This window comes from Pogona vitticeps, chromosome 3 (assembly GCF_051106095.1).
Source record: "Pogona vitticeps strain Pit_001003342236 chromosome 3, PviZW2.1, whole genome shotgun sequence".
Taxonomy (NCBI): domain Eukaryota; kingdom Metazoa; phylum Chordata; class Lepidosauria; order Squamata; family Agamidae; genus Pogona; species Pogona vitticeps.
This window is the reverse complement of record NC_135785.1, coordinates 118,530,713-118,543,353: the sequence shown is the minus strand read 5'-3', so window position 1 is coordinate 118,543,353 and position 12,641 is coordinate 118,530,713. Positions and strand designations below refer to the sequence as shown.

Sequence of the window (12,641 nt, the reverse complement as noted above, 5' to 3'; positions counted from 1 at the left end):
ACAAGGCAATTTTTAGGAAAAGTTGGAAATTGCACATTTAGATCTTGCCAGCTTGTGAATGAGGTGAATTTGCATTTTGGTTTCTTAAGGCTACAGAGTATCAAGCATTTGTATTTGGGAACAAGTTCTTCTGAAATCCATAGCACCCAATTCTGAATAAATGTATTTAGGATTAGGGTGTAAGGAAAACTAAGTCTGAAGTTAATTATGGGCTGAGAATAATTCAGAGAATCACAAAGTAATAAATGTAACATGAAGTCATCAATAGTGTTTGGCTAACATAATAAGCCATGGTTATCACTGTCTCAAGGGTGGATTCATATCCACAGCAAAGGCAAGAACAGCATATAGAGTGTGGATAAAGAATAAGGTTGTTCTCTTCAGACTGGAAACCCTATTCAGATGTTATAAATTTGTTCCCATAAATTGATCTCTGGTAGTCTCTGAGGCAAGATTGGCACATTAAGAGGGAGGAGAGGCAAACAATGTTCACTCTCCACACCCAGCAGTATGTGATGGCAATTCTGCAGGGAGTTTGCTTGCTGCCTCCTCACTGAAAAGAATGTTTTAGTGTAATGCTTGCTTTCTTCTTTTCCCATTCTTTTTCTTTTTGTGTCATCTACCCTAGACAGCACTCAAAGAACTGTAGGTACCTGAGAAGTAAACAGATCTGAGTCTGTGTTCCATAATTCAGAATGAATTCCCCTCACCTGAAGAATTCTCATTCAAAATACATGGGGACCACTGCTTATTATAAATATTTGCGTAACTGCACAAATGAGTGGCATATTTGTGTACCTGAGTATTGCTCTTACTCTGTTAATCCTTGCAAAACCAAATACTTCAGAAATTGGCCTCACTAGACGCTTCTCACCTCATTGTATCTTGTCACCAGGGGCTGCCTAGATGCAACTGGTGTGGTCCCATCCATTTTGAGGTAGGAGTAACTCTTCTTCTTCAGAAACGATTCAAGGATGTGCAGCATCTGAAACATTGGGGGAAGGGGGAGGATTCTGCTGAAAAGGGCATCAAATTTAAAAATATATTTTATTTCTTTATTTATTTATCAATTTTTAAATGGTTCACCAATTCCCAGAATATCTTTCAAGTGCTAAACCGAACTGGACATTAAAAGAGACATTAAAATACACAGATTATCAATAACTAAACCATAATAAACTCAGAATTCAAAAATCCAGAATTCAACAATGTGAAAACCGGGCAAGTAATTAACAAGAATAATTAACAAGAAGGTAAACATCTAAGTGAACACGCAATTTTTTGATAACTAAAAAAACCCAAATGTATGCTGCTTATATACTGCCCTGCAGCAATTAAAGCATCCCCTGGGAGCTTTACAATTTGATTGTGCAGGCTATACATCTCTCTCTATACATACCTTCTAAATATAATGTTGGAAGCAATCCTAATCAGCGTACTTTTGCAGTAGCTGAGAAATCTACTGAATTTACACTGAAGAATAAATATATTAAAACATGCTGAATCCAAGACAGTACTGAGTAAGAACAAGGGAAAAGAATGCTTTTAGTAGATTAAAAAAAGGTGTGCACAAACATGCTGATCATATTTAAGCAGCTAAAAAGAGTTAGCTTCCCACCGTGACGATTCTGAAGCATTGCACTCATCAGAGAATTCAGCCACTTTCCTCCCGTATCAAGTATGTCGTGAATAATACCAGACATTGTGTTAAATGCACTTACCTGCCTAGACTGAGTAAAAAGCAGCACCCTGTGGCCTTGTTTGTGCCATATTTTTAGCAGAGATTCTACAACTATCATTTTCCCAGAACGTTTCCAGAATCCAAAATGGTCTTCTTCATGCACTTCCTCATCAGGTGTACCCTTCAAAATCTTAGGGCCACCAGAGAAAAGGTCTGGATGATTGCAGATCTTTCTGAGGGTGACCAATCCCGAGAAAACCTACAAAGAAGATGTAATGAAACATTTTCATTCCCCATGTGTCACACAAATCATGTTTGAACCAGCAAAACAGATAAGTAATTCCTTGTGTTCGTCTTACTGGTGCTTTTGGAGAGAAGCTTAGTGAACAGTTTATGCAGTATATTTACTTATTTTTTTCTGACTGGTCTGTTCACCTTAAGGTTAAAGTAAATTAAATAAAATACATAAACCCTAACAGTTTATGTTTGAAAGGGAGGGGTTACTGATCATAGCTGTTCTCTATTGGTGCAATGTTTTCAAATCTATTCTTTACATGGCTTATGAACCTAGCTAAGGAAAAAAAAAAAGAAAAAGCAGGCTGATAAAGAACAAATGTTGGGGGGTATAAAGAGACTGAGGGCAGCTCACAATAATTAAAATACAGAATATAAGTTAAAAGCAAAATAAATTTGACCATTAAAATAAATAAACATGCAATCAAATAAAATAATAATCTAAAATCATGTGGAGAGGGGAGACCTCTGAAAACACAATTTAAAAAAATACTATACCTAAAATCACAGAAGAGTCCAGGTTAAATGCCTAGTGTAGTTAAACAGCCTGTTTTAAAATAAATGATTTTATTGGTCAAGTTTGCCCAATACCAGCTTTCCAATGTCAGCTTTCTTAGGTCTGAAACAGAGATATAGTCAAGCTCTGCTACACAAAGTGCTTTCTGTTAGAAACACCATTGGCTAAATCTGGGATCTTCTGCATGCTGAAGAACCACTAGATTCTTCTAAAATCACTCCATCAGAAACTAACAAGAGAAGCCTTCATTTCTTTTCTTGCTCTTCCTAACAACAACAGTGTGTCGTCAAGCTGATTCTGACTTATGGCAACCCTTCTCAGAGTTTTCTAGGGATAATGTACTTATACATGTTTACCAGTCCCTTTTTCTTGGGGTGCCCTGGGACCATTTAGTTCGCCGAAGGGACAATGGAGAATTAAACTTCCCACCCACAGCTCTGCAACCAGGTGTTTTATCTCACTGAACTCACTGCTGAACAACCAAATCCAGCTGTCTATGCTAAAGAAGCTGACCATCCCTAATTTAAAGGAGATTTTGAATCTTCTTCATAAATATACATCCTATTTATTTTGCTAGTTTGGTTGAGTTTTCATGCCTACTGCTCTCAAGAGGCTGCAAAGCAGTTTTGGCAGCAAATGGAAAACATCGTTTCTCACATAGACCGTTCAATTCTTCAGCTGGGCTGACCTGCATTTCTCCATTGAGAATCTTATAAACTTCTTTGGAATCAATAAATTGCTGGTAAACTTGGTGCTGCTCCTCTGTCAAACGGCAAAACAGTACCTGAAGAGAGACCCAGTAAAAGTTACTTACACTCAGCATTACAGTCAATCAGTGGGAATTATGTGACCTTTGATGAGCTTTGCATGGCTCATCAAAGCCATCGGGAGCTTTCCCACAACTCCCAGGAAAACATCAACAACTAAAAATAGGAAACCACGCCTCCAGAAGCCATAATTGTCAATTTAATAGTATCCCTCAGCCATGAACAATTTTGGATCTGGAACAGCCTTTAAAAAATAATAATAATAAATCAAAGTTCCCCATCCGTGCAATAAATGAATCTTGAATTATACATAAAACAATTGATAAACATCCTTTCCCCCTAAAGGTTGCATACTATGAAATGGTAGACAAATTGCTTTTATTCCAGACCTTAGCATTTCCATGGGGAATTTCTCAGCCCCTGGGCTTTTTATCCGTTAAAGCTCATGACATGCCTATCACACAGAATTTCCTCATCTTTGACAGGCAGGAGTAATTCACAGTTAACTCTAATTCTTATTTAAACTCTGTTTGCCACGTTGTTAATGACAGGAAGTTCTCTGAAGCGGTTTGGCTATAGTTGTCAGCAAGCAGACCTACTGAAAGTTTTAAAATAAGGTAGCTGTGACCAGCAATTAATAAAGTGACCCCTTGACCAGATTTCCTTCTCAGCTCCTCAGGTATGAATTCCAAAACCAGAAAAGATCCATCTCCTAAACATTCTTAGACTTTATGTATCTGACTAGATCATGACAAATCTTTAGAGGAGTCCCTCCCACCGCCCCAGATTATTGACTTTCCAACCGACTTGCAATCTACCCAAATAGCCTCTAACTATTCATCTCCAACAAAGAAAATTATCTACCCCAATTTCTTCTAAATTTTAAAAATCTCTCTCTCTCCTTTAGGTCAGAACTGTCATTTCATTTTACACTTCAGATTTAAGTGTCAAGAGAAAGCAACATTATAACAAATATACAAAAATTGTGCTTCCTTTTTTTCACTATAAGGAATAATATTCTATATGTACCTCTTACACAGAGATGCCAAACTCCCATTGCTAAGCAAAGTAAATTGGACTAGAGTAGCCCAATGCATCAATAGGGATTTGGTGAGTCAACTCCTTCATAAATTCTCTTGATTCAAATTTGCTTAATCTTTCTGCAATTTAATTTAGAACAGCAATTTGCAGTTGGAGTAAGCCCATTTGAATCAATGGGACCCACATACCTGTTGACTCAGGAAATCCCCACTGCCTACGCTAGTGGAATAGGTCTACTCTAGAGTGACTTACTATACCAAGCAACAGGATTTTAACCAGTGAGTTTCTAAAAACACTTCCTTATAACCAAAGTCTCAGAGAAGTATCAACATGGGAAGTGGATAGATGGCACAACTGAACCATACCTGTTCATTTTTACCAGGTAGTGAAAGACTCATTTTAACATCTGCCTTCATTCTCCGCAACAGATAGGGGTTAATAGTGTCCCGTAAAATACATGCACACTTGTATGCAGTTGTTACCTTTTAAACAAGAAAACAGCTTATTTATTATACATGTTTCTAACACTTTTATCCAATCTTTCTCTACAAAAAGCTCAGGGTGGCATGACTGGAAGGCACCTCAACTTATCTGCATAAAAAAACTTATAAGGCTGGATATAAGGGCTCAACGTGAGAGATTGGCTCAAAGTCATCCGAATAACCTTATGCCCAACCAGAGGTTTAAATCTTGGTGGTGTTGCCAACCCTCTATTCTCTCCCTATGGAGAGAATGCGTATACTGTACATTCCTTTGTCCTGTGATATCATGTTCACTGTCAGTGACAGGAATGCTACAATTTCTCTTGAGTGTACAAGCGAATATCTGGTTATGATTGTCTGCGAGTTTGCCTCTCTATGATTAAACATGTCTGTATACACTTGAGTCTATGAATGTATCCATTTGCTCAAGTGACTGGAAGTGTACATGTTCTTTGACTGATTGCATGTCATGGGCATTAGTTTTCTGTATTTGTGTACAGTGGACTGTGTATGAGATAATATGAATGACTATGCATATATTTGTATGTGTTCACACAGTGAACACACAGCGTTCCGTGTCTAAATCACACTGGCCATGTGACCACAGAAAGATTGTCTTCGGACAAACGCTGGCTCTATGGCTTGAAGAGTGGGATGAGCGCTGCCCCCTAGAGTCGGACACGACTGGACAAAAAAATTGTCAAGGGGAACCTTTACCTTTACCTTCACACAGTGAAGCTGGACTGTTCATCAATTTAAAAGTGGAATAGGATTATCCAGTTACCAGAACACTTACATTAATTACTGGTGCCAGTTCTCTGCTTATCTGGGGGGGGGGCAGCAGCAGCAGCTCTACCACTGTCCCTCCACCTGTACAGGAACACTTATGGGACAGGGAGAAGAGAACAGTGGCAGTGGTAGCAGCGGCTGTTTTGAATCATTGTTGGCTGCTGTGCCTTTGCAGACTAAGGCTTGGGTCTTACATGCCAAAGAATTGTGTGAAACCCCAGGTATGCTGCTATCTGAGGCAATCAGGTCACTAGTTAATGATATGGCCGATCCCGACTGTATTTCATGTGCAGATGAAGATTAGGTATCATGACCATCTAACAACACATAAGGGCTCATGTGCACTACAAATGTTTTTTCAAGATTAGTTGATCAGGAGACATGAAAACTGTCATAACAAAACACTCATTCAAAGCTCTTTGGGATGAAGAACAGCAATGAAGGAATTCCTTAGATCTTTGCTGCTGTATGTAGGACGCTGTACAACGGAATCTGCCTTGTATACCATGCTGATCACAGTTATGTATTACTCCAAACTGACTTCTCTGGGGTCAAGTGATTTATCATCATGTATAGCCCTCTGGCAACTAAGTAATATTTTTAGATCGCTTACCTACTATGCCCCACCCTCGCTAATGGATGTGTACCAGATAAAATATGTTTAGTTACCATCCAAATTGAGTAGAATAGGAACAACAAGAAGAGGGTCTGTACTGGAACATTCAAATTAGATCTGCAAATGAACATTCAAATGGACTATGAACAAGACACATCCCCCCCAACTTTACCTGAACCGAAGAGGCATTAGCATATCCTCCCATAGTAATCGGAACAGAAAATTGTTCCATAAAGACAGGAAGTGTTCCCAACTTTCCCGGAAATACAAAATCAAAAAGGGACCACAGCTCCTTTAGGTTGTTTTGCATAGGTGATCCAGACAGGATTATTCGATGAGGAGTGGAGAACTGCAACACGAAAATATAGAAAATGTAGACATTTGGCCACTCAATTATCATATTTTAACTCTATAAAATACAATCTTAAAAACAAGACTGTCTACACATTAAATAAGTATGAAACCTTAATTTATGGTATAGAGTGGTACCTTGACTTATGAACTTGATCCCTATTGGAACAGCGTTTGTATGTCGAAAAGTTCGTAAGTCAAGGCAAACTTTTCCACAGGAATACATTGAAAACCATTTAATCCGTAACTGCTGTTTTTCGTTCTTAAATCGAGGTGCTGTTCTTCAGTTGAAGCATTAGTTCCCATAGGAACTAATGCAAAGCCGGTTAATCCGTATCTACCACTAGGGGGTGATTTTTAAATTTTTCTTCTTCTTTTGACCTAAGGTGAACGTAGGTCAAAGAAAAAGGGCAGGAAAGGGGTTTTTTGTTCATAAGTTGAGGCTCCATTTGCAAATCAAAGCAACTTTTTTCGAACAAAGCCGTTTGTAACTCGAATCGTTCACAAGTCGAGGTACCACCGTACTGCATGGCAATATCTGAAGAATACAAGAAGCCTTACCAGAATTAACGAGGGAGATTCATAAGAATGGAGCAGTAACAGGACAATAAATTAATTAAAAGAAGCTGAAGTTTAAATATTTATCCTAAAAGATAATATGAAATGCAAAATGATACATGCATCCTAACTCTCTGTTAAGCCTCAAGATACCTATGAGTAACTTATTCAACAGAATTCTAATAAACTTCAGCAGCTAAGTTTTCATCCAGTGATGAGATAAATAAGAAAATATATTAAAAGATGGTCTCAGATAGATTTGGCAACCATGGACAGAGTTGGTGCTACAAAAATGGTATTGTTGCCAAAATTCTTTTCCAAACTCTCCCTATAAAAATTAGCTCAAAAGACTTGGCGCAATAGATTAAAAAAAAGTTTCATCCATCAACGTTAAGACAAAGACTCTAAGACAAAAGAGATTAGATCACGGGGACTGGGGAGAAACCAGTACACTACACACAAACATGATGAGGCAAACCAATTAAAAACACTGGCATTATATCTGGAGGAAAGTTATGGGCAGATATTGAAGCAATCTACAAAAATTTGGAATAAACGGAAAAATAACTTAATTTCAGAAATATCACCACTGCTTCCATTTACATAACACTTGAATTTTTCTTATGCAGATAAGGTATGGCAATATGTTAAACAGAAAGAATATGAGTTTTACAGAATAGGAGAACTTTATGAAAATGAAAACCCCCTTACTGTATTTCAATTAAAAGAAAAATTATAGTGAGTGTATATGAATTGGCTTCTTTCCCATCAACCACATTACCTAATTACAAACCCCACAGTAAAACACAGTATGATCAAGAAATATGTCGAAATTTGAATATATCTTAATGTAACATATGAATAATACAAAAGAATAATACAAAAATAAAAAGGTCCTGGTATAATTATAATACAGGAATTATAATATTATATCAGCATGCAACACTGTTTTTCCCTCTGTAAAAACTATGGTCGATATACAAGTTAATCCATTAAAAGAGTAGACTATGTCTAGATGGGCGGCATATAAATGCAATAAATAAATAAATAAAAACAGCACTGATTCCATCACTGAATGAAGAGAGCTTGCCATGTTGTTGTGGCCTTCTTTCATGGGCACCATTTATTCTGCCCTAACAACATACGTATATTCATTACTCCTCACCTCTTTCAACCCCACTACTACAATGGGAACTCACTGCCGAAAATCCTATAGGGTTTTTATTTCAATTAGCTGTATGTGACAAAGTGCAGCTAGTTAACAAGGTGCTAGCTATGGGGTTGGCCATAGTTTGTGTATCAACTCATGTGCTTTCCATTACTTTTGAGAAAAATCCCACTTAAAAAAAATGGAACACAAATAGATTCTACAAGGTCCTTAATTCCAATATAAACCATGCAAATCATGAATATATGTGTAATAAATACAACCAAATTTGGGTATGTTATGATCTGCTGGAAGCAAGAATTAATATCAAATGTACATTTTCCTAATACAGAGTCTAAGTCCTTCCAAACATATAAGAAAAGGACAAAAGAGAAAAGAAAAAGAGGTAGCAGTCTCTACACAAAGACAGTTGGTCAAAAATTAAAGGACACAATTATATGCATATACCTACCATTCCCACATATGTCAACTCATTTTGAAATGAGGAACACTTCCACAAGCAGTTCAAGTATGGAGTGCATGGGCGCTACTTTTCAAAAAGCAGAATAAGCACTTAATTGTGCTTAGAGTAGCTCTATGGACCCCAGAAACATATAAATAATTGGGAAGTGTTCAGGGACAACATTTTTCTTTTTAAGTATCTGCTAGTGGTAATGTTAAAACATCCATACTCCCATTGCTAAAATTACATATTCTCAAATCTTTTTATATTTAAAAAAAGATTTATGTTTAAAATCTGTGTAATCAGAAGAACAATTCATTAATATTACATTTATCTGTCCCTGCCTCCATATCTTCCCCTTCTATTTGCCAGGAGGCGATGGGACCAGTGGCCATGATCTTAGTTTTTTGGATGTTGAGCTTCAGACTGTTTTTGGGCTCTCCTCTTTCACCCTCATTAAGAGGTTCTTTAATTCCTCCTCAATTTCTGCCATCAGAGTGGTATCATCTGCATATCTGAGGTTATTTCCTCCGGCAATCTTAATTCTGTCTTGCGATTCCTCCACTCCAGCTTTTCTCATATATTCTGCATATAAGTTAAAATGGGGAAAGATGGTGCCAGGGGGCGGGAGGTTGTTGTTCTGATGATTCGTCACTTCATGCTCACTTCTCTCTCCTCTAGACCAGACTAAATCCACCACCACCATGAGCAAAAGGAACCAGGTGTTGTACGTGAGGCAAGCCGAGCCTGCCTTTCTGAGCCGCTTCAAGGAGCGAATTGGTTACTAGGAGGGGCCGACGGTAGATACGAAGTGACTTGAGTAATTCAGAGAGACTGTGGGCTGTGCCGTGCGGGGACACCCAGGATGGACAGGTCATGGTGGAGAGTTCTGATTAAACGTGATCCACCTGGACCAGGTAGGTGGGGCTCATCAGCCCTGGAAGGCAGCCCATCTAGAAGAAGGAAAACTCCGATTTCAAACCTCCACTGCCTTGTGGCTATATCCACTAATGGAAAAGGCTTCAGGAGTAAACCTTGAGGCAAAATCCGGAGCCGGGGTCCCTGAGGCAGTTCATGTTGTTCTGGCAACTCCTGCGACGTCGCTGGAACCAGTTGTATTGGCTCTTGCCTTTCCATTGGACTATTTCAGCGACGTGGAGAGAGGGGACTTTCTGCCTGGGTAACAGCCTATCCTCCATATTATTTTACCCAGACTTCGTGCTCTGGAAAGGACACTCATACAGAGCACGTTACCATAGTCCCTCGAGACTGAAGGATGCCTAAGAGAAGAGAATCACAGCTCTAAAAATACAAGTCTTCTCTGACTTCAGATTCCAGAGTGGTTTGCAGCAGCAGCAACATTTATTATAATTTCATTTATTTACCCACTTTTCTCTTTAAAAAGGACCCAAGGCAGCTTACATCATTAAAACGACAATATTTAAAAGCTAATAACAGTAAATATATAAATATTTAAAAGAATTAAACACAGATTATATTTTAAAAGGTAAATAAAATTGATACAGAAAACACATTTAAAAGCACCAAAAGACAAGATGAAACACAATGCTCATTTAAAACCATGAAATGTTTTGAAGTTTTAGGATCATACCTGTTTGCAAGCAAGTGTAACTGCAGCATCTGGATTCCTAATTTTATGCCCCTCATCCAGAATCACATAATGCCAATCATGGTTTTGAATGCTATCTTGCAGCAAGCGGATATATGAATAGGAGGTTATCAAAATGCCATTACATGCTGCAATTTCCTGAATCAGTTTCACCTGCAAATAATAAAAACACCAATTATTAAAACAGTGAGAAGTCAAATAAACTAATGCTTCACCTGCAGTTAGCACCTAGTAAATAACTGTAACACTGTAAGAAAAAAGCTAAAAGTAAAAAAAAAATGATTCTAGGAAGAAGTATCCATTTAAGATATGATATAGAGGGATTAGAGCAGTGGAAGCAAACCTTTTTCGGCTCGAGTGCCCAAAATGAGGGGGTGAGGAAGAAACCAGTGGCTGTCGTGCCACCGGGAAGACCAGAACCGGAACAGGATGTGGCAGTTTCAGGGACAATCATGGGGACGGACAGGAAGTTAAAGGACCCAGAACTGGAAGAGAAAGGGGGAATCCCAGCTGCAACCACTTCAAAAGGTTTGTCGTGTGCCAGAAGAAAGGGCTTCGGGTGCCAGCTGTGGCACGCGTGCCATAGGTTCGCCATCACTGGATTAGAGTTACCAACTCTTGTGTGCATCAGAAGCATAAATACTGTTAAGGCACTTACTTTAGCCTTTATACTACGAATCAGTGAAACTGTTGTCAGGTCTCACACATGGCTGATACACATCACCCAAGAGGTTCAAAATGCTAAGAATGCACTCCCAGCATACAACAGTATCATAACAGCAGATGGCAGACTGTTATGCTACAGTCACCTAGTTGTCCCATCACTGCATCCTCCTTCTCTTCTGGAATCAACAGATTATGGAGCCAATGGGACTCAAGAAGTGGCACTTGCATTCCAGGAAGGCCAGCAGCTTTGGACAGTGAAATACACAGCATGCTTATTTCTTTCTTTTGTCCTCTCATTTAAGGTATGAAGTGAGAACGTAAGTATTATCCACGATGGAAAGTATTAAATCAACACATATTTCCCATGCGTGATTAATTTATCTAGTGCACAAAGTTAACTGGCATTTGGAATAATGGGGAAAGGCTGGAAAAACTGTAGCTCAAATAATTTTCTACTGGTTTTTTAAAAAACTGAAAGTAAGGTATAGCAAAAGAAACATGTCAGGGGCCATCATTTGTGGCACAAAGTTGAGATACAAGTATTGTAAATGGAAATGAATTCCTTTTTTTTAAAGGAGGGAGACCTAATTTGTAGGAATTATCATTTTAGCAGTTGCAGAAATAACCCTCATCCTCATTCCTTGTCTTTACACCAAAATTGGTATGCAAGGCAGCTAACAATAAAACAAATGAAACGTTTTTTTAAAAAAATGAAGGAAAAAAAAAAAACAAATGTCATACGAAGCACCAGAGTAGTCAAACAGTCTTCAAGTGAAGATGAACTTACATGCCAAAGGCCTGTCTGCACAGAACGTTGCCAGTTGGCAGCAGGATACGAGTCAGCCTCCCTTGCCAAGAAATACCATCACCTGGGAGTGGCTACTAAGAAGACTCTCCTCACATGCTCAGGACAGATGTTGCCAATGAAGAATACTAGTGGGCATAGCTGGGAGAGGGTTATTTCCCCAGTCTTGTGCAGGATGCAAGACAAGCTCTGGTGTACTCATCCAGGTTCAAGTCCTGGATAGCTGCCGTTTTCTATTTAGGTGCGTGGCATTCATCAGCATTATCTCCAACCCGGTGAGATTGCTACCAAGGGTTCTCAGGCTCCCTCAAGTGAGCGACAGTAGGGGCGCAAACTGGCATGGCTCTCACCCTATAACAACTAACCCCTTTTGCCTTATATCACCTCTAAGTTTTTATTACTACAAGGACCACTCCTTGTTTCCCTCTACCTCCTCACTACTTTTAAAAATAAGTACTTCCCAACAGCTCAGAAAAAACTATTGTTATGATAAGAATGTACAAACAAAGAGAGATTTACCGTATTTTTTGCACCATAAGACACACTTTTGCCCCACAAAACAGGGGGGTGGAAAGTCTGTGCGTCTTATGGAGCGAAGAAAACAGATTATATTTTCCTGTTTTCTTCTCCTAAAAAATTGATGCGTCTTATGGAAAGGTGCATCTTATGGTGCAAAAAATACGGTATATGTAATATGCATAGGCAACACTTTTCTGCTTCCATCCTTCTGATACACAGGATGGCCCTCACTCTCGGTTATCATCACAGCGGCCTCCTAAAAAGGGTGGGCATCTTCTGTATTGTGCCTTTGGGGCAAATAGGACAGCCGTATGT

The 12,641-nt window shown here is 38.7% G+C and overlaps 1 protein-coding gene across 1 annotated transcript in view; it reads right to left on the bottom strand.

Annotated features, from left to right (window-relative positions):
* ERCC6 (ERCC excision repair 6, chromatin remodeling factor) overlaps positions 1-12,641 on the bottom strand; it is a 63,109-nt gene that overhangs the window by 21,005 nt on the left and 29,463 nt on the right. The window contains exons 9-14 of the mRNA XM_020808773.3: positions 10,319-10,489; positions 6,360-6,536; positions 4,666-4,782; positions 3,181-3,276; positions 1,722-1,940; positions 875-985 (exon numbers count right to left, since the gene is read on the bottom strand). Of these exons, the coding sequence (XP_020664432.3) occupies positions 875-985; positions 1,722-1,940; positions 3,181-3,276; positions 4,666-4,782; positions 6,360-6,536; positions 10,319-10,489 (891 nt within the window). The remainder of the gene's footprint in view (positions 1-874; positions 986-1,721; positions 1,941-3,180; positions 3,277-4,665; positions 4,783-6,359; positions 6,537-10,318; positions 10,490-12,641) is intronic.